This window comes from Cupressus sempervirens, chromosome 8 (assembly GCF_028749045.1).
Source record: "Cupressus sempervirens isolate cs-2001-9-10 chromosome 8, ASM2874904v1, whole genome shotgun sequence".
Classification (NCBI taxonomy): domain Eukaryota; kingdom Viridiplantae; phylum Streptophyta; class Pinopsida; order Cupressales; family Cupressaceae; genus Cupressus; species Cupressus sempervirens.
The window spans coordinates 429,507,357-429,530,383 of NC_143125.1; the positions used below are offsets into that span (position 1 = coordinate 429,507,357).

Below are 23,027 nucleotides of genomic sequence, written 5' to 3' on the forward strand. Positions count from 1 at the left end.
AGAGAAAGATAAAGAGATCCTTAGGAGGAGGATAGGAGATCCTTAGAGAGGGATGAAATATTCTTTTGAGGTGACTGAAAATCCCATGGACTTGGGTGAGCCTAACAGCTCTATGTAAATCCTTTGACAGGGTGACATTCTAAGTTGAATGTTCTTAAATCCTTTAACAAGGTCACATTTAACAATGTGATGTAGTCCTTAATAGGGTAGGCCTTTAATAGGGCAAACCATCAGAAGTGGTTGAAATCAATTGCGCAGTTATTTTGTAGGTATCATCCCCACTCTAGTTTTACCTTCTTATTCTTGGAAGTTTTTTGGGTTATCAAATCCTTAGGGTTATGGTGTGATGCATGTTTACTTTTCATGATTATTTAATGTTCAATTGCATGCACGATAATTTCAGTTATGAATTTGTAGAAAAAGTTGTATTGGACATCATTGGACCTTGGATAACTGATTCACCCCCCCCCCCCCCTCTCAATTATTCTAAAGAATTCTAACATTTTGAAGTAGGGTTTTTTCCATGTGGTTTTCTCTATTTCTCCTCTTTTCAGAGATTTGGTTGTGTTTGGGTACCTCATCAGGCCCTCTTGTCAGAACCCAACTTTACTTTCTGTAGTAGTTTCTAAGTTTTTAGCCACTCCCTAAGTTTATCTTAAGAGGTGGGGGAGGGGGGGCATGTTAGAGCAATTAGATATTTCCTAATTAACTCTAGTTTTCTTAAGCTAAACTTTAAGTATCTAATAATTAATTCTTTTATTAATTATTATGATGCAACCTATGTTAGACCCTTTTAGGTTTTCGATCTCCTTTATAAGGATGATCTCTCTTTGTAATAATTCATTATTTCACTTTTGATAATAGAAATTAATTTTTTTGCTCATCAAGAATGTCTCATTTATGGATATGGGAATTTCAACCTCCATAGCTTTTGCTTATCTCTTTCTGTGATAGGTGTTTGCATGCAAGTGATTATTTGGAGTTGTGGGGTTGATATTTCATCAACTTCAACACTTCAATTAAACTTAAGAAACGAGGATTTGAAGCTTTGGATTTATAGGTCCAAAGTATGAGTTAGAGCCAAGTTTGAACCATGCACTTCCTATTGATCAAATACATTGGGAGGTGGAAACATAATTCACTTACCTAATTTAGAGTGATAAGGTAGTTAACTAATCTATCTTATATAGATAGCTTAGTCAACAACTTCTCTTTTTATAGAAATGACACATGATTCACTTAACTTGCCTTCTTTTATTTATGCAAAGTTAAGCTAACTATTTTAGTTATCTTTTTATTTCATTTTTAGATTTAAACTCAACTTTTCACTGAAACTCTATTTTTATCTTGTTTTTGTCAATTTTTGTAAGAATTTAGTATAGCTCTGATACCATATAAGAATTTGCCTAAGGCAATAATCAAACACCAAGATCAAGAAGCTCAATAGATAGCACAAGAGAGATAAATGATGATAAAATGAAAATGGATATCAGATGATTGAATATGAGATAATTGGATGAATACATCATGGAAGTGCCTATATATAAAGGCAACTAGAATGACTAGGAGTCAACAAAGAGATAAACATCACAACTAAGCACATGTCCACCAAGAGTGGATTATCCTCCATTGAGCACATGAGTTTGTGCGATGATGGGAGGATAAGTTTACATAGGTGTATCTCATAAAGAGATGTTGTAAACACCATGTGCTCAAAATAAGTTGCTAAGTCTTGTGTTGTTAACAAGACAACTCATATGACTATGCATATTCCCAAGTGTCTACATGACAACTAATATAAAAATGCATTATCATAAGTAAACTTAAGTGTAATAATAATTAATTATTTACACTAGCCCTCCCCTTAAGTGCAACTAAGGGGAATGCACTTAAGCTCACAAAGCTAAATGCAAGATACAATGTGGGTCCTAGCAACTAGGTTATGTTAGGTGCCCATGTACAAATGCAATGCTCTATATACAATGCAATCTCTCTAAAAACGGAGAAGGAGGGAAAACCTCATGGGAAAAAACTCCTCTAAAAAGAGAGATGAAGTAGTACATGGAGTAGTCAAGACCCCACATACATCATGCATGTACAAGCATATATCCCCCATAAGAAAAAATACATGATTGTATTCCCTTGTATTGAATAATCTCCTACAAGGATGTCATGAAGACAAAAAAGTATCCAATGCCTACAAACAACATTTATCCCTTTAGGAAGAAGATACACCAAGTATAGGTGCAAGTATACTTCCCATTGTGGATAGGAAGATGGATGAGGAATCCATATGTAGTATGCTATGGATGCTGCCTCTAAAGTGTACTCATATGTTGACAAGTCCTTGATGAATGCAGATGCCACAAGCCAATCTGGTGGATGCCCAAAAGAAGGTGGCAAAAAAGGTAACATGTTCGTGTATAAAAGTGAATCAAACCCCAAAGACAATGAATCATCCTTATAGGAAGATATGGGAAGAGAAGCAATGTATCCTCCCCTTAATCATGAATGCACACCCATGAAAGAAGCTCCTTGATGACTGAAGATGTTGCACCATGAAAATTGAATGATGTTCTTCCTTGTAGGAAGAAGTGGTGCCATAGGTGTAGTAGAGAATGCTCCCCAACTAGTAGGAAGAATCCTCAAAAGATATGATGTATGAGGAAACTAGAATACAATCTCCAAAGACCCATAATAGATCTAAAATAAATATGTAATTGAAATCCATATGCAAGAGAATAGACAACATACCCACAAAAATTGTGACACAAGATATACCTTGGGAAACCCTCATTGAGAAGCTTCCAAAAGCATCAATCGTCATGTATTATTCAGCAAAAACACCATTGCAATACAACCATGGAAGCCTTCAAAGCCATAGCCACCACCGAGCAATTTATGTGAACAAACATGAATCCACACATCCCATTCCATACTTCCAACCTTTACAAATGTTCCCTTGGCTAACTTGTCAAGCCTTGTCCCACTCAACTCTTTCCCTTTTTGTCTTCTATCTTCTCACACTCACATCAACAACTACCTTTGTGGCTACTTATATAGTAGTAAGTCTCACAAAACCACCAAGTGGTATTATATAAATCATGTGCTAAAACATTGTGCTACCTAATCCATTGACCCCACATTTAATATTAGACATTTAATTTATTTTATCTAATATTAAATAATTACATGAAATATTATCACAATGCTACAATACAACTCATCAAGTATATCCCATAAGAATCTTTACATGTTGCACATCTATCTAAGTGCAATATTACATATTAAAATTAAAATAATACAATATAACAATATTATGCAATGTGTACAACACCCAACATCTCAACAATCTCCCACTTGTTGTATACATTGGATAGGGTCAATTTTTAGCCACATAAATAAACAAGGAAACAACCCCTCCTAGCACATCCACCATCATGGGTCAAAGTACACCATGTACTCCATCCTGAAACCTGCAACAAAATCAAAGTATCTAGCATCTCAAACATGAATGATCTCACCTCCTATTATGCCACTACCACTGGACATATATAGAGGCCATCCAAAGAGAAAGCCACACAATCTGTCACATTAAAAGATCATAAAATCTTATACCAACTGAAATGTCAAGCACAAAAAAAAAACCTGATCCAAATGTAATCACATGTATCTGTAGTTGTCAAATATCCATAGCTGAAATAGCACCCGCAGAAAATGTCAAACCCATACAACTATTCATACCTCCAAAGGTATACCAAGTGAATCTCACATCATCAACATATCCAATTTGTAACCTGCAATCACAAGCCTCAAGAGCAATACCTGCCACACACATAACAAGAAGCTCGCACTGCAAAAGATAATGTCAAAAATATAACCAATCCACTCACAACATCTCAAACAAGTGAATCCATGTAGTATTAAGGACATCCACAATATATAAACCAATAACCTACAAGAATTATTCTCATTACAATTCTCCAACAATCTCCCAAGCGCTCCATAAGCAACAGAGGAAAGAGATAAGAATAACCATTTCATCTCTCACATGACATACATGAGCACAAACCAATGATCACAATTTCTAACCAATCTCAAATACAATGTAAGAAAACCCAAACATCTAAGAAGATAACTAAGACCAAAGAGAAACCATGCAAATCACAACATGTATCATGTCTTTCTACACACATCTCTAGATTTAAATTGTGCAAGTATGATTTCCTCCATAAAACCCCAACCAAGAAGCCACAACAACACCCAAACTATACCATATAATTAATCATAGATGTAAGCCTCCCACAAGAAGATCAAATGTATAAAACTATTCCTAAACTAAAGAATATGCCCAATATAAAACCATCTCCTAAACTCAACCAACATAACACAATATGCAAATGGAGATAACCAATGTTAAACCATCTCTCAAATGAACCCTCCAGAACTAACTCATGTACCATAGCTCAAGATCCATATCCATGAAATACAAGCATAAATATAATGCACCTGAGAGAAAACAATGGGCTATACCTCTCAAGTAGAAAACCGTTGAGTAAACCAATAGTGGGGAATGAGAATGCTCATCAAGATATCCAAGTCTCCAACCAAGACTCATATAAGAAAAATCTCCTCTCAAGTCCATATCAGGTGAATGCCTGTCGGACTTCCTGCTGAAACCATCAATCGTCCCAACAACTCCAATCCAAGAGAAATTAGCATCACCACTGTCTCTAATTATTCATGAGCACTTGTAACCAATCAATTCATGCCAACTCAAAATGCAACATAGCAATATCATGAAGTATCAAGCTTATAATCAATGTACTCAATACCAAGAAACTAAAACCAAGATCAATGTCAAAGTTTCAATCATGGCGTTAGGAACATAAACATGACAACATGATCTAACCATCTCAAAAGAGGCAACATGCTCCATATGAACATACTATAACATGTCACTAACTCTAAACGTGTATCAAGAGTATACCGTGACATAAAAAATGAAACAATCCTAATACCAAGGATAACATGTCAAATGAAAGCATAAACCACACCTTTACCAAGAATCTTGTGAGTCCTCAAGATGCTACCATCTCCACATACCATAAAGAACCATCTCCACACACAATGAAGACAACGAAGAAGCTCATGAGTCCTTAAGATCTAACCATCTTTACACACCATGAAGATAACCAAGTGCACCATGAAAATGCCAAAGACATTTTTGCAGCAACAAGATCTAAGACAAACCTCCAACATCTGCAAACACTCAATAAATATAGTACCAAGTCACCTATGGCATCATAAAATCCATCTCCTATATGAAGATCTGCTAGGTCTACACTCACACAACCAAAGTGTCAGTACCAAGTGATACAAAGATCTCCAAACTAATAAGATACAAAGAAAACTTGGAACTAATCCTACACTATCACCTCATCACTATCACAAGCTTCCACTAAACCATTTATTCAAGCTATCCACGACATCATGATGAAAACTATCCTCTAGCCATGAGAATCAACTAAGACATCAAACTATCAAAGAACTCAAAGTACACATCATGAGCTCCTCAAAAGAAATCAAATAACCATGATCCTCAACCAAGAAGATAATATTCCACCATAACCAAATCAGAAATTCAAGCCAATGAACATCAAAGATGTACCTATATAGCTAATCATGGCATGCCAAAATTCATGGCACTATGATCACATCCCTGAACCAAACATCTGATTCTCAATATATCCAATCTATCAGCATAAAATAGTCAACCACAATTCTCCACCATTACAGTACCTAGTAACAATATCTCATCCCTTCTACATGAAGAAAAATTAGCAAATCATGTGACTTAGGACATAGACAACCCAAATCCAAGCCACCAATTTGACTATGCATTAATAATGAAAAATCAATGGGCAAAGACAACCCATATCCAAGTCATAAATGCAACATGTAAGTATAGACTACCTACAATACTACACAACTTGTAGACCCAAAGAGTCATCATAAATATCCAAACCAAAATATTGATAACTATATCACCATGAGACCAATCTGAAATATGAACGAGTATACAATGACATCAAATCCAAATCTCCAAAAATATACAATGTCATAAACTCACAATGTTACCATAGTCAATATATATCATAAACTATTTAGATTAATATATCACCAAATAAATCATGCCAAACTTACACTAAATTTGAACTAATGTGTAGGATTTTTTAAGAGCTTTTTATTGACTACTCGAAGTCCAAAATCTCTGTATGCCCAATTTATGCCCTAATATGTGCTTAAAACATAGAAAATCTAACTTTTGAGCTCTTAAAACCTGACAAAATATCAAAATCATAGAACCAAACATATACTAAGTTGTAATGCTCTGAATTAGTTTTCCAATGCCTATAAGAAGTCTGAAATCTGATATCTTGAGAGAAAGTTATGATCACTTTACTACGACAATCTTTTTTTCCATTTTCACTACGATTTTTTTTTTTTTTTTTGTGATAAAAATTTTGATAGTATTAAATTTGATGGCCATCATGGGTTGAAACTAAAAAACTCTTTCATTTCCTCTGAACATGGCCAAACTATGGCATATTATATACCAAAATTTATGAAAATGTTGATCTGGATCTAATGGTGAGCTCTATTTTTACCTAGGAGGTCATTTCAACAAGCTCCCCCTAAACCTCTCATTTAATTGTAACATCCGAAAAACCTTTTTCTCCAACAATTTCACATGCCCAAAATCTACCAACATCACATCATAACAGCAAACCTAAAATCCTCAAATCTGCAATAAACAACTCATATATCTTGCCTTTTCTTTTATCTTCTCATGCATTCCTATGGATTTAATCTAAGGTCATAATAAAAAATTAGCTCTGATACCACTTGTAAAGAAACTTGCAAGAAATAATATAACCATTTACACATAACTCATAATAGTTCTGAAATAAATATGTAATTGAAATCCACATACAAGAGAATAGACAACATACCCACAAAATTTGTGACACAAGATATACCCTGAGAAACCCTCATTGAACAACCTCCAAAAGCATCCATCACCATGTATTATTCAACAAAAATACCATTGCAATACAAACCATGGAAGCCTTCAAAGCTATAGCCACCATCGAGCAATTTATGTGAAAAAACATAAATCCACACATCCCATGTCATGCTTCCAACTTTCACAAATGCTCCCTTGGCTAACCTGTCAAGCTTTGTCTTGCTCAACTCTTTCCCTTTTTGTCTTCTATCTTCTCACACTCACACCAACTACCCTTGTGGCTACTTATATAGTAGTAAGTCTCACAAAACCACCAAGTGGTATTACATAAACCATGTGCTACCTAATCCATTGACCCTACATTTAATATTAGGCATTTAATTTTTTTCTCATTTATTAAAATATTACATGAAATATTATCACAATGTTACAATATAACTCATCAATTATATCCCATGGGAATCTTTACATGTTGCACGTCCATCTAGGTGCAAAATTACATAATAAAATTAAAATAAATAAAATATAACAATATTATGCAATGTATGCAACACCCAATATCTCAACAGAATCCCCAAAGGAGATGTCATAGCCCCCAACAAATAACCACACATCAGAAGAATAAATAATAACACAGATAATTAGATCCCAAATAATGTCAATTCTCAAAATATAATCATAAGATTTACATCCAACATGCCCAATTGTAAGACCTTCCGAGTTACTGTCAAATGCATTTAAGCAATTATAATAGTAATTCTACAAGATCCTTAAAGATCCAATCCCAACTCTAGCTAGTCCAAATCCACACTCTGGTAGAAACCTCCAAGGAACATCTCAACTTGTGCTCGCAAGCCCACCAAGCAATCTACTTGTTTTCCAAGCCACAGCTACTAGCTCTTTAATGTTCGCTCCTCCTTAACATCCTCTTCTCCAAGCTAGATGATGAATAATGACAAGACAAGGCCCTCTACTTATACCAAACCAAGCCACAAGTCGGCCACTAGCAAGTTACATTAAATAAACCCTCTAGCCACAAGTTACATTTAATAATGTCACTTATTAAATGTCTTTTCCCTCTTTTCTCCATTTTTAATTTATTTTAATATTTTTTCTTCTAATTTTCAGCACTTTCTCTCTCCTCCACAATTTAAATTATTTTTTCCTCCATTTTTTTTGAAAAAATAAAAATAAAAAATTATTTCCTCCTTTATTTTCTGATGCAAGATGCTCTAGCATCAAACTCCCCAGGTAGATAGAAAAGTGTGTCTCACACTTTGATGCCAAAAGAAATATCTGCAACCATCTTCATCTTCACCAAAGGTTTCCACTCCAACAGAGGCAAGAATACCAATATGCAAATCATCCACATCTGCATCACTCTATTAAACACTAGAATCTCAACCATCCAATCAACATGCTCACTCCCAAGAACAAACTGAACATAATGTTTCATTAGAAAACCCTCATCCACATTAGCAACTAGCAAATCCACACCAACAACAAAAAGCTCTATATCAGTAGCAATATGTAGATCTTCGCCAACACATTCCAAACTCACAACACCAATGGTCTCATTTTTCACAACAAGATGCTTTGCAACGTACAAGTCACCACCAACAACAACTAGATCAATTGATAAGTAGGAGATAGTTTCCACAACAAGTCAAATTGTGATATTGCTATCAAGATTTAACTATGTGATTTTTTGAGTCAAACTCATTGACCCATGTTTTATGAGTAGTGATTCAACATGAATCCATATTTCGTGAGAATAAATGGAACACTTAGCACTCATTGGATCTAGGTGATGCTCACAGGGGTGAAGCACCGGGACTTCCTGGGAGGTCACCCATCCCAATACTACTCCAGCCTGAGCGCACTTAACTACGGAGTTTCCTCCATGGTTAAACCTAAAGCTTGCAACCCCATTTGTAAAACCTTCACCAAGTGTTGTGCCTTATGAACCATTCATTAGAAAGCCCCTTAAGCTCATCAATTGATACGTAGGAGATAGTTTCCACCGCAAGTCAAATTGTGATATTGCTATCAAGATTTAACTGTGTAATTTTTTGAGTCAAACTCATTGACCCATGTTTCATGAGTAGTGATTCAAAATGAATCCATCTCTCATGAGAATAAATGGAACAACTAGATCATCCATGATCAAGTGCTTTGCAATCTCCATGTCAAACTCAACCAACTGATCATGAAAATCAATTTCCATTCCAACATCAACAGATTAGGAATATCCTCAACAATAACCTCCATTTTTTTTGCAAGTTTTGTATCAGGCTCCACAAACTAATCAACAAAACCAAACTCTTCCACCTCGACCTTGTGATGCCATATTCTCTCTCGAACAAGTCTTCTAACCGGCCAGACAAATCTCTTCTAAATCGGTAGACTCCAGCTCCACAAATCTCTACGAAATTCAACCATTCCTTCCTTAACTCGATTGGTCAATCTAGCTTCAAATCAAGTAGACATCTATGAAAACCTCTTCTCCACCATATCATGAAGATTTACAATCAGCTCAGGGCCCAATCCTCTTAAGAGTCATCTTCCAAGATCTTCGCAAACCCTTTGCAACAAATCACCAACAGATTAATCTTCTCAAACAAGATCAACCTTCCATCCGCATAACCATAAATCCATTTCCATATCCTACCAAGGTCTTGGTTCAAACTACCTCAACTTCGACAATCTATCTACGTGCTTAGAAACAACCTTCACTTTGATACTACTTGATGCAATGCAAGGTAGGAGAATCCCCAAAGGAGATGTCCTAGCCCCCAACAAATAACCACACAACTGAAGAATAAATAATAACACAGATAATTAGATCCAAAATAATGTCAATTCTCATAATATAATCATAAGATTTACATCCAACATGCTCAGCTCTAAGGCCTTTCGGGTTATGGCCAAATACATAAACAATTACAATAGTAATTCTGCAAGATCCCTCAAGATCCAATCCCAACTCTAGCTAGTCTAGATCCACACTCTAGAGGAAACCTCCAAGGAAAATCTCAATTTGTGCTCGCAAGCCCACTAATCTCTTTGTTTTCCAAGCCACAGCTACTAACTCTTCAAAGTTCGCTCCTCCTCCACATCCTCTTCTCCAAACTGGATGATAAATAATGACAAGACAAGACCCTCTACTTATACTAAACCAAACCACAAGTTGGCCACTAGCAAATTACATTAAATAAACCCTCAAGCTACAGGTTGGCTTAGCAAGTTATATTAAATAAAGCCTCTAGCCACAAGTTACATTTAATAATGCCACCTATTAAATGTCTTTTCCCTCTTTTCTCCATTTTTTATTTATTTTAATTTTTCTGCTTCTAATTTTCATCACTTTCTCTTTCCTCCACAGTTTAAATTTATTTTTTTCCTCACTAGAAGTTGCTTAAAACTTGTAATTCTCCTTATAATTGAATATATTTTATGTGGCTTTTAAGAGAGGAGTAAGGAATTTGTTCTTAGAGTTACAAGTAGTATAAAAAAATATTGTTATTGTTGTTGAAGGTATAATTTTGTGAACTTATAAGTATACTAAAGACCGTTGCTTGATATGTTATCGATGAATTCTCTTTCTATTAATATAATAAAAAATTGATCTTTTTTGTCATTGATATGTTATTGATCTTGATGATTTAATTGATTAGTCTTTTTCATGGTAGTTACTTTATACATATCTACATTATATACATGGTAAAGTTTAACTATACAAATTTACATTAATTTTTAGATTTCAGGTGTACATTGAATGTCTAGAATGTAGAGTTTCCATTGCTACCAACGTATTGGGAAAGAGAAATCTTACTATATTTGTAGATAGATTAAGAAATGGGATGCCAAGAAAATACAAATATAGTAAAGTAGTGTTAATTAGTGGGAAAGGAGTTGATTCAAGATTGGAAGGAAGGATGACTCGTCTACTTCTTATTACAATTGAATTGGAAATGGAATTAAAATTATACAAAGAATGTAAACATGACATCTACGTCTACATCACCCATATAAGCAAAACAAGATATTTTGCAAACAAATTAAATCATATAATATTTATCTTATTTTTGGGGGGCAAGATTACACCCGACTCTTTTATGTCAAAGCCCCTAGTGAGATGGGTTTTAAATAAGTTTCAAATATTAATAAAAAACATCTGGCCGATGGCTATTGATTACAAAAAATAAAAATAAAAATAGTAAGTTATACGTTGAATATCAAACAATTTGGTAATTATTCTATTGTATTTCTTTAAAATCTAATAGAGTCGACAACTTCTAATCTTTCCTAGAATATTTCATATGGAGAAATTTCGTTCAAGTATCAATGCAATTCTAAATGTTCTATTCATGTATTCTTCTTCGAGTTGTATGATGTTGGCCGCAAGGATCTCTACATATCTATTGAAGATAACTTCCACCATCCTTTCTCCAAAATGATATGAAATTAAACTCTCTACAACTGCTCTCACTTGATTACAAAATAATTTTCCCTTCTCATTATCATCACACTTATTTTCAAACTTATCTGTACTACGACCAATCATGAATTCAACTCCCACAATAGTGAAAGAGCCTTCTTTGCACACTGCACTTCTTAGTTCATCTTCAGAGGCATTGTAAATTGGGATGTTGAAAGAATCTAATCTTTCCTCTTCTATAATTCCCTACAATGAATAACAAATTAAAAGTTGAGAATAAAATAATATTTCAATGTTTGTAAAAAATGAATATATGTAAGTATCATTTAGAAAATTCTTTTTATAATAAGGCTTTTAGTAGATAAGAAACTCAAACCTAAGTAAATTTGATCATAAATAATTGAATATATTTTAATTAACTAGCAATTGCACCTTGATATGCAATAGGTATGTTGAAGGAGTGTGGAAGGTCAATTAGCGAAACCTTTGGTTTCTTTTATGTATAAACTTGAGTAGTACATGAGGTCAATTGCATGATCATTAGAAATAACTTGTTGTTTATGCAACAGAGGTATCAATGGAGAAGTGATAGCTTTGAATAAAAAATGCACCCACTTTTAAGAATCAAATCATAACTAAATCAAAATCTCCAAATCACAAAGATGTAAAGTTGTATTACCAATAGATTATGTTATATTTGCATGTGTGTGTGTGTGTGTGTGTGTGTGAGAGAGAGAGAGAGAGAGAGAGAGAGAGAGAGATATATATATATATATAGATAGAGAGAGAGAGAGAGAGAGAGAGAGAGAGAGAATTGGATAGAAGTAGAGGGGTAGATGAAAGAAGCTATATATATATATATATATATATATATATATATATATATATATATGAAGAGAGATGATGGAGAGATGTCCACAAATAGAAATGGAGAGGGGAAAATAGAAGTAGAGGTAAAAGACAAAATGAGAGAGATGAAAAAATAGATAGGTACATGAAAATATAGGAATATACAAATATAACGTAAATAGGAGAATAGAAAGAATGTGTGCAAGCATAAAGACATATATATTATGAAATCTTTCACTTGTGATGTCATTGACTTACCAAAAAACAAATTTTAAAATTCATAACCTAATATGATAGTAGGTTTTATGAAAAAAAAAAAAATCAAAATATCCATCAAATTCATTTCTTAATATTTCAACAAGACTTTTCTGTTTTTCTAGGATTTAAAGTCCAAACTAATAAAATGTGAAACAGCGCAATAAAAACAAATACTCTGTATAAACTTGTCCCATACAATATAAGACAAACCTGAGAGACCAAATCCTTAATGGCAAACCCTAAAGTTTCCCACAGGAAGGTCAGGAGATGAGGCTGCCTTCTGTCCACACTTGGGCGCCCAGAAATCAGTAGAAACATCCGCCCTCCTTCCACCACTTCTTCTCCCCGTGCCCTCAAAAATCCATTGAAATCCTTTTGAAATTGTGCGAAGTACAAATCTCCAATTTCCGCAGGCCCCTTCTCTGATATGTGTATTCTTCCCCTGTTCCACCACTTGCTCTCCCTATCTTCTATCTCCGGGGGTACCTGTCCACACGAAATTCGGTGAGTTTGTAAATGCATATAAAAGGGTCATGTTATTCAACTCCGTTTCACAAGATTTCCTATATTAATCCCTTTTGTCCTAACATCTGTTAATATCTCTTTTGTTATTAAAGGAAAGGAAATTACCCGCGAGAGCCAGTGAAGGCTGTTGGAGGAATGGACGAAATGGAGACTGCGGGAGGGGAAAAGTCGGCTGTGAAAGGAGCCAGGGACTCCCGCCACCAAATAACATCCTTGCGTCGGCGGGGCAGCGAATATTAGTTTGAAAAGCGTATTGAAATCAGTAGATGGAAGGTCGTTATAGTTGATCTGAAGCTCAGGAACCCTAATTCCTTTGTGGGCATATTTGTTTCGGATTTCTGATGTGATTATTTGAGTGGCGAGGAGTGTATTGGGCCCCGATGAACAACCCAGATCTGCAATACAGAGTGTCTCGCACTCGAATATGGGTTTCCAGGATCGAATGCTTTCTTCCAGCCATGGCTTTGCTCTCAATATTATGTTCCTCTGCATCGTAGACCAGATCCAGATCCAATTGGGTGAGTCATAGGTAACATCAGTCAAAGAAAAACATGGCATCGGTGCAGAGGACAAAATATATCAAACCTGGTGAGTGGAATTTTGAGCATAGCTGCAGTCTCCATTGCCCGCATTCATGGAAAAGACTTTCTCCATCTTTCGTTTGGCTTTGGAACGCTGGGTTTGAACAATCTAATTAATTACGCAGCAGGCGTTCCCAATATGGAGAGAATGAGCTGATTTGGAAGAAATACTAGGTTAGACGACCATCGAAGCAATCCGGACCATTCGATTGAGAGGGCAAGAATTAATGATGACTTGACAGGTTTGAGTTGGACAGAATTTGGTCTAACTTCCCAGATCTATGATCTGTAGCGTGTCAACGACCATTCAGGGTTCGCTTGCCGTTGGATTTTCTCTACAATGTCTGTGCACAATTTAAAGTGCAAATTCAGGGTTCGCTTGCCGTTAGATTCTCTTTACAATGTCTGTGCACAATTTAAAGTGCACATTCAGGGTTCTGTCGTTAGATTTTCTTTACAATATCTGTGCACAATTTAAAGTGCAATTTGTGGTTGGTGAGAAATTTAATTTTTCTCTCTCCTCAATTACACTTTCTCTACAAAGCTGGATGTGAGGGGGAACGTGTTAATTATTGTTAGTTGGACAGCTGTTATTTCTGATCCGGAAATAGCAGCACTATTTATGAGTAGCTTGGACAGCTGTTCGTCTTTATCTATGAATAGCGGTTGTATTTATGGGTGGTTTGGACAGCTGTTTGTCCACTTGCCAAAAATTAGTAAATGGTTATTATTTACTAATTTTAGAGATTCCCTTTTGGACACCTTGCAACCAATTCTATTATTGGCTGTTGAGTTGTCTTAATCTCAGCCGTTGGTTTGTTTTAATCTCGGTCGTTGGTTTACCAACGAGAGTAGTATAAAAAGGGGTCTAGGGGGCATTTGGAGAAAAAGGCAAGAAGCTTTTGTGAAGCAGTTTGCAGTGTTAGCAAACAGTCTTGCAGTGTTAGCAAGGGCACAAGGGAGAAGCTTTGGTGAAACAGTTTGCAGTGTTAGCAAACAGTCTTGCAGTGTTAGCAAGGGCACAAGGGAGAAGCTTTGGTGAAGCAGTTTGCAGTGTTAGCAAACAGTCTTGCAGTGTTAGCAAGGGCACAGTGAAGAAGTGTTTTGGAGAACAGTGTTAGCAAGGGCGCAGTGTTAGCGCAGGGATAGCAGTGAGAAATATCAGCGGGAGAAATTAGGAGGTTGTCGGAGTTCTGCCAGTGTGAGGCAAGGAATTTTGTATCTCTTGATTTGCTGAAGTTTAATATAATTTCTCATCTGTAGAACTGGTTTTCCCTTGGGGGTTTTTCCAGGGACAATTTGTCCGAAAATATTGTATTGATTCTGTTGCACATTTCTATCCGTATTTTATAAGTGAAGTTGCAGTTGTGTTATTTTTCGATATTAGCTGAGAATTTGTTTTCAGCAGTTTAATAATCATTTGTGATAGGAGATTAATAATCAGTGACTGCAATAGTTTGATTTTTCACATGGTATCAGAGCATTGTTAAGGGTAGAAGAGTTTTGCCCTAGGAAAGAAATTTTGATCTCTTTAGATTTATTATTGCTTTAAACCCTTGAGATGGCTTCAGCTGGTTTGAGAGATCAGGATAAATTGGATGGTGCCTCAAATTTTGGTGTCTGGAAGGCCAGAATTTTTTTATTGTTGGAAGAGAATGGTATCAAGGATTATGCTACCAGTGGTGTACCTGTACCAACGGATGCAACACAGCTTGCAGCATATAGGAAGGACGATGCCAAAGCGAGGAAGATTATCCTTGATGGTGTCAAGGATCATATTGTTCCACATATCTCGGAGCTAGATACAGCAAAGAAGATGTGGGACGCCATTCTAAATCTGTACCAGAATGCTACCACTAACAGGAAGTTGATTCTCAGAGAGAAGCTAAAGAATACCCGGATGAATCAGGGAGAAGACGTCACAAGTTACCTCACCAGGCTCAGACTTGTCAAGGATGAGTTAGCAGCTGTTGGAGATAGCCCTAGTGATGATGAGCTAGTGAGAATAGCCCTAAATGGGTTTACTAAATAATGGAGTGTCTTTGTTCAAGTCGCCAGTGGACGAGATACTTTACCGAGTTGGGATCGACTATGGACTGATTTCACTCAGGAGGAGTTTAGACTAAGTCTTGTCAATGGGGCCAACAAGAGTCAGAAAAATGAGGTGGAACAAGAGGACGTTGCCCTAGCGGGTAAAGGGAAAGCAAAGAAGGGATCTAGCAAAGGATCAAATTCACAAAGTGAAAAGAAGAAGAAGGACCTTTCTAAGGTTAAGTGCTTTGGATGTCACGAGTTTGGCCACTATGTCAGTGATTGCCCAGAGAGGAAAAAGGGTAAGAAGCAGGTGGCAGCTTCAGCAAGTGCAGAAGAACTCTCCAGCAGTATGGAAGATGAGTTTGCACTCATAGCTTGTATGGTTAGCTCAACCTCACAGTGTGTTTGGTATATAGATAGTGGGGCGTCATTTCATATGACAGGAGTTAGAGAGTACTTCTCCAGTTACAAGGAGGAGGACACCAACATCCAGATTTCTATGGGAAACTTGTTCAAACTCAACCCTGTTGGGAAAGGGACTGTTCAGTTTCAGAGGAAGAATGGAAAGATAATTCCTCTTTATGATGTGTTATATGTGCCGGGCTTAGGTATGAATTTGATTTCTGTATCTGTTCTTCAGGATAGGGGGTATAATGTACTCTTTAGAGGGACACGTGTTGATTAAGCACAAGGATTGGAAATCACCCATAACTATTGGAGTTAGGAGTGGTCGCCTTTATAGATTGCAGTTTGATACTCCTAAGGCACTTATGAGCAACAATAATCTTAGAGATCTTGGAGAGCTATGGCATAGGAGGATGGGCCATATTCATCATGGAGCACTTAGATTGCTTCGTGAGACCGTGACAGGTGTTCCGGAGGTGAGCACAGAGCATGACGATACATCTAAGGAGAAAGATGTAGATCCCACTTTATATAGACAGTTGATTGGTACGCTTATGTATTTGGTCAACACTAGACCAGATATAGCATTTGCAGTAAACTCTCTTAGTCAGTTCATGGTTGAACCAAAGAGAATGCATTGGATAGCGGCTAAGCATGTGCTACGTTACTTGTGTGGTACAGTCGAGTATGGGATCAGATATGTTCGAGGTGAAGGTATCAGGTTGATAGGCTATACTGACGCAGATTGGGCAGGAAGTACAACAGACAAAAGGAGCACTTCAGGGTGTTGTTTCAGCTTGGGATCAGGAGTTGTATCTTGGTTCAGCAGGAAGCAGAAGTCTGTGGCTCTAAGTTCAGCAGAAGCAGAATACATAGCAGCTAGCATGGCGACATGTGAAGCTATATGGCTTCGGAAGTTGTTAGTAGCCTTGTTTGGTCAGAAGGTTGAGACTACTGTGATACATTGTGACAATCAGAGTTGCATCAAGTTGTCTGAGAATCCAGTGTTTCATGATAGGTCTAAACATATAGATATCAGATATCACTTCATCAGAGATTGTGTACAAAGGGGAGTTGTTCGACTACAATACATACCTACAGATGAGCAGGTAGCAGACATTCTGACGAAGGCTTTGGGAAAGGCCAAATTTATCTTCTTCAGAGATAAGATGGGTGTCATGCAGAACAGCTTCCTCGCTAAGAGGGAGTGTTAATTATTGTTAGTTGGACAGCTGTTATTTCTGACCCGGAAATAGCAGCACTATTTATGGGTAGCTTGGACAGCTGTTCGTCCTTATCTATGAATAGCGGTTGTATTTATGGGTGGTTTGGACAGCTGTTTGTCCACTTGCCAAAAATTAGTAAATGGTTATTATTTACTAATTTTAGAGATTCCCTTTTGGACACCTTGCAACCAATTCTATTATTGGTTGTTGAGTTGTCTTAATCTCAGCCGTTGGTTTGTTTTAATCTCGGTCGTTGGTTTACCAACGAGAGTAGTATAAAAAGGGGTCTAGGGGGCATTTGGAGAAAAAGGCAGGAAGCTTTTGGAGAAGCAGTTTGCAGTGTTAGCAAATAGTCTTGCAGTGTTAGCAAAGGAGAAGCTTTCGTGAAGCAGTTTGCAGTGTTAGCAAACAGTCTTGCAGTGTTAGCAAGGGCACAAGAGAAGAAGCTTTTGTGAAGCAGTTTGCAGTGTTAGCAAACAGTCTTGCAGTGTTAGCAAGGGCACAAGGGAGAAGCTTTGGTGAAACAGTTTGCAGTGTTAGCAAACAGTCTTGCAGTGTTAGCAAGGGCACAAGGGAGAAGCTTTGGTGAAGCAGTTTGCAGTGTTAGCAAACAGTCTTGCAGTGTTAGCAAGGGCACAGTGAAGAAGCGTTTTGGAGAACAGTGTTAGCAAGGGCGCAGTGTTAGCGCAGGGATAGCAGTGAGAAATATCAGCGGGAGAAATTAGGAGGTTGTCGGAGTTCTGCCAGTGTGAGGCAAGGAATTTTGTATCTCTTGATTTGCTGAAGTTTAATATAATTTCTCATCTGTAGAACTGGTTTTCCCTTGGGGGTTTTTCCAGGGACAATTTGTCCGAAAATATTGTGTTGATTCTGTTGCACATTTCTTTCTGTATTTTATAAGTGAAGTTGCAGTTGTGTTATTTTTCGATATTAGCTGGGAATTTGTTTTCAGCAGTTTAATAATCATTTGTGATAGGAGATTAATAATCAGTGACTGCAATAGTTTGATTTTTCACAGAACGGCTATCCAGCAGGGCAATGGCTAAAGTGTAAACTATTTTGTTTATCTTATCGCTAAGTACCAGCTATGGTGCAACTTATTTGCATCAGCCAACTGTCTCAACTTCTGCCACTGCCCCGACTTGTGCACGACCACATGTACTGACACAGTGTCTTACTTATGCACGATTGACAGTGTCCTTATGAGAATTGTGAGAGTTTTTAAATTTTACTTGAAAATCCAATTAAATTCATGTTGTATCCTTATAAAATACTTTCATGCCATGTTTTTTTCAATTAAATTGAAGTAGTTATATAATAATAAATAATATTCATGTCATCACCAATAAGGATTTTTTTGATAAGAATACCCTTCATGGTGAAAGGTCCATTTGGTGGAATCTTAAGCTAGGAAATAAACCCCTTGCTCTTACTCAATGTTGCTCTGCCAAAATTTGGGACAATATTGGGATGAAACAGTTTGTTGATATTTTTGAGAAGACTCCCTTATTTAGTGGGATGAGTTAAAAGCCAAATTTAACCTTCCTGATGTTCATAAGAGGACTTACAATATGATTGCTAAAGCTAGTAAAAACATTCATACTTTATGTCATGTTGATTATGACAGTTATTAGAAAATTAAATCGCCCGGTGGTATTATTGTGCTTAATCTCAAAGCTAAGGATATCTACAAAATTATTAATCACAATGAAGATATCTTAAGTCATATTAATAAGGTTTGGTATACTAGTTTGGACAGACGTGCTTGGATGAAAAAGTTTGATTATCTTTGGAAAAGTCCTATTGACCCAAAAATCAAATGTTTTAAATCGTTGTTTATTCTTAACAAGCTTCCTATTAGAAATTCTTTTTCTACTATTGATTATTGCAGCATTTGCAGGGTCTCAGAAACCAAAAAGCATATTTTATTTGAGTGCACTTTTGCTAAAGAAATTTGGCTTATGTTTGGTATTTCTGTTCCTACTTCCTTTACTATTTTTGAGATTATTATTGGTTTTATTTGCAATGTTAAAAAGGATGTTAACATGTTTTGAAATATTCTCTCAGCTAACATTTTATGGAAAATCTGGAAGTGTAGAAATGAAGAAAGGTTCCAAAATATACCCAAGCTACTTATTGAGTCTTTTCGAAGTCTCACTTATTTTTTTAAAAATTCACAAGTCCAAATCACGATGAGAACCAGTAAGTCCAAGTTCAAAAGGTTGCTTAAGGATGTATATGCTACCTTCTTTGCAAACGAGGTTAAAGATGGACACATATGGAGACAACATTTGGATAATGTTAAGCTTTTTAATCAAACTATTCAAGCCATTAGCAAGGAGATCAAGAGAACACCTCAAAGCTTCACCAGTGACATGATATTTATGTTGAAACAAATCCAAGATTAAAAAAACCCTGGTTTGGATGGAAGGAAATCTAGGCTAGACAGTTGGATGGATATTTATGTTTATGTTATATGTCATTTATTATTGTTATAGTTTGAACAATGTCATAATATATTACTATTATAAACTCTTAATTACTTCTTTTATTAAATAGTACAATTTCATATATTTAAAATATATTATTCTACAACATATCTTATACCATATATTATAGAAATACAATCTTGTCATTCATAATGCATATAAATAATTATTGTTAAAATTAAAATTAAAATTTTCATTAAAAACTTGTTAATACTCTTTCATACTTAAAAACAACTATAATATTATTAATTATATGCTCTCGTTGAGCTATTACTATAGTTTATGTGGCACTTGTTGTTGGAAGTAACTCCTCATTCTTCTTCCATTCTTATTGTATTAAGTTTTACATTCTTGCAATTTTACATTTGGAAGCTAGTAGTTTCAAAAAAATATCAAATTGTACATGTAAGACTACTTCTTACTTTCTTTATTTTGGGAGAAAATTTGAAGGTGTAAATAGTTATATTATCACTTTTACATGTATTAGGATTGTAATTGTCTAGCATAGGCTTGAATCACAACAAAACCACCTCCAATTAACCAATATAGTAAGTGGAAAACTTTAGAAAATTTAAAAATAAATTGTATTGATAAATTTACATGACATAATTTATTTACTTTATTTATTGATTTTTCATTTACTAATAAAAAAATATCTAATGAACTAGTAAAATTTGTAACGACAAAATAAATACATTATTTTATGATAAATCAGTTTTAGTTTAAAAAGATATTCCACACATATTTTTTCTTTAAAAAAATATTATTACAATTTAGAACAAAGCATAACATGTTATAACAAATATGAATAATTAAAAAATATTTATATATCAACAACCTGTCAACCAAAATTAATATAAATGTTTGTCTTCTCAATGAAAAAAGCATTCATGCAAACAATGCCACAAAATATTGTTATACTCGTTCACAAATCATGCAGTCAGTTTGCCATAATCTAAGCTTTGTAAGGCAAAGAATCATCTGGAATGTTGCCTAATATTGTATCTACGGCAGGGGGATGTCAGATGCACCAATGACAGCAGGTAGGCAGTACATGCCTAGGCATAGTGGCAAGGGTAAACAAAATAGTTTACCCTTTAGCTGTTGCCATCTAGCAATTCGTTCGACTGTCTGAATGCCCACATGCCCATCATGCCCATGCCCCCGACTTGTGCTCTCTATGCTCCTGTGCTCTTTCAGGCGTCACGCAGTTTCAAACTGCATTGTGTACTATTGCATTGCCGTACAATTATTTGTGGGGAAGAGTTTAAAAGAGTTATAAAAAAAAATTAAAGTTTAAATGAAGTGTGAGTAAGATTTTTTTTTGTTTGAGTTATATTATTAAATTTATAATATATAACTTGTTTTAAGATGTATAAATATATCTCTAGATAAATAATAGTTTAAACTATAAATATTTTTTATTTCTATTAAATCATATCAAAAATTGTCTAATATTATAATTAATTTTAATTTTACACATCATTTTTAAAATGTTACATTATTTTCAATATTTATACTATATTTTTATTTTTACAATCAGTATTAATTATTAGCTATTCTTTTTGTATTTTAACCCCAAAAAATTATAAATTGTAAATTAAATTTAAAAAAGATTTCAACTAAGCTAATTTAAATTATTCTTAATATTTGTTTATAAAATAACTTTACTTTAGTAATTAGTAATTAAAAACTAAGATATAGTTTTACATTTAAGTTACATTATAAGTTTAATTTATAAATAATTTTATAAATTTTTTGTTACATCATTTTGAATTTTATAATTTTTATAAATATATTTTTTGTTTAAAATATATCTCTATATAAATAATAATTTAAAATATAATTTTTAAATATTTTTATTCAATCATAGCAAAAATTGTTTAATATTATAACTCATTTAATACTGTTGAATTGCCGTGCGAGTTTTAAATGAATTAAAAAAGAATGTATTTTTTGGAAGAGTTTGAGTTTAAAAGAGTTGATGTTTTTTTAGTACTATTTAGAATTTTTTTAAAAAAAATTTATATTATATTTTCAATTTTAGATTGGAAATTAACTATAATGATTGTAACAAAATTTTAAAGAGTATTATATTTAAAGATTACATTATTTTTATTATTTATTTATTTTAGAAACTTGATTAAATTTGTATCCATTGATAAGTAATTAAGTAAGACAAATTTTATATCACTATTATATTCATCACAAATTAACATTTGTAATTTATTTTTTGTTATCATACCATCTATAATTAAATCAATGACATATAATAAAATTGAATAAATGAAAATTTTAAAATAAGAGATATATATACTAGCACTTGTATCTGTGAGAGGTTCAAGGGATAAGCCGATAGCGTAATTTTATGAAATTATCGTTGTATGAAATTGCATAGAATAGGATAAGTGATCAAATGACAAATGATAAACTTTAAACTTCCGGCTGATAAATGATCAAATTTACTGTATAATAAGAATTGCATCATAGTAAGAAAAATGATTACATATGATAAACTTCCGACTTGAAAAAGTGATAAAATTTTTAGGTAATAGGTAGGTATTGTAATAGTTTCAAACTGATTACACATTTAAATTAGAAATTTTGGAAATTCAAGTTTGCAGAAATTCTTAATTGAAGTTCAAACTATGAGGCTCTCTAATGAGTACATCTTAATTAAAGTTCTCAGCTACGATGCTCTCCACCGAGTACATCTTAATTAAAGTACATATGATAAAAAGTATTTTGATTAAAATAAAACTGCAAAAGAATAATCTCAAATAGAAAATTAATTTGATCGTATGATTAAAAAAACCACGCATGTCACACATGTTTCAGCTTGCAACTCATAACCCCTGCTAAATGAGGGCATAATAGGTACATTTGATGAATGGAAAATTTGATTAAAGAATCTAGTCACTAGAGTTGATTCCTCGACTTACAAGAAAATTTGATTAAAGAATCTGGTCACCAGAGCTGATTCCTTGGCTTACAGGGAAATTTGATTAAAGAAGCTAACAACCTAATGGATACAACTTTCCTCGGCTCCCCCCATTCTCAACAATGAAATCCAGAATAGCTAGAGCTGCAGGTGAGGAGTCAATTACTTATATCACGAAACAAATCACCAACTGCAAAAATAATTTTTAACATAAATGAAACACATTGCCTCTTAAACAAATTCATGTG

At 34.6% G+C, this 23,027-nt stretch overlaps 1 protein-coding gene across 2 annotated transcripts; it reads right to left on the bottom strand.

Annotated features, from left to right (window-relative positions):
• Window positions 1–3,361: 3,361 nt before the first annotated feature.
• LOC149543069 (putative methyltransferase TCM_000168) lies at window positions 3,362–14,064 on the bottom strand. 2 transcript variants are annotated; one of them, XM_089797994.1, is made up of 4 exons: window positions 13,689–14,064; window positions 13,209–13,589; window positions 12,789–13,064; window positions 3,362–3,476 (listed from the first exon to the last, which is right to left on the bottom strand). In XM_089797994.1, the coding sequence occupies exons 1-4, from the start codon at window positions 13,755–13,757 to the stop codon at window positions 3,390–3,392; spliced, it is 813 nt and encodes a 270-aa protein (XP_089654120.1). In that variant the 5' UTR covers window positions 13,758–14,064; the 3' UTR covers window positions 3,362–3,389. The 2 variants fall into 2 exon arrangements, with proteins under 2 accessions (XP_089654120.1, XP_089654119.1); XM_089797993.1 differs by lacking the exon at window positions 3,362–3,476 and adding an exon at window positions 11,277–11,717 and having other exon boundaries at window positions 13,689–14,063.
• Window positions 14,065–23,027: the final 8,963 nt, after the last annotated feature.

Bases quoted from the DNA above. Each gene is read 5' to 3' on its own strand.
- LOC149543069 (XM_089797993.1), bottom strand. From the start codon at position 13,757: ATGGAGAAAGTCTTTTCCATGAATGCGGGCAATGGAGACTGCAGCTAT. The intron at 13,590-13,688 runs GTTTGATATATT...TCTACGATGCAG, and splicing joins CTCAAAATTCCACTCACCAG to AGGAACATAATATTGAGAGC. The intron at 13,065-13,208 runs GTAATTTCCTTT...TCGTGTGGACAG, and splicing joins GCCTTCACTGGCTCTCGCGG to GTACCCCCGGAGATAGAAGA.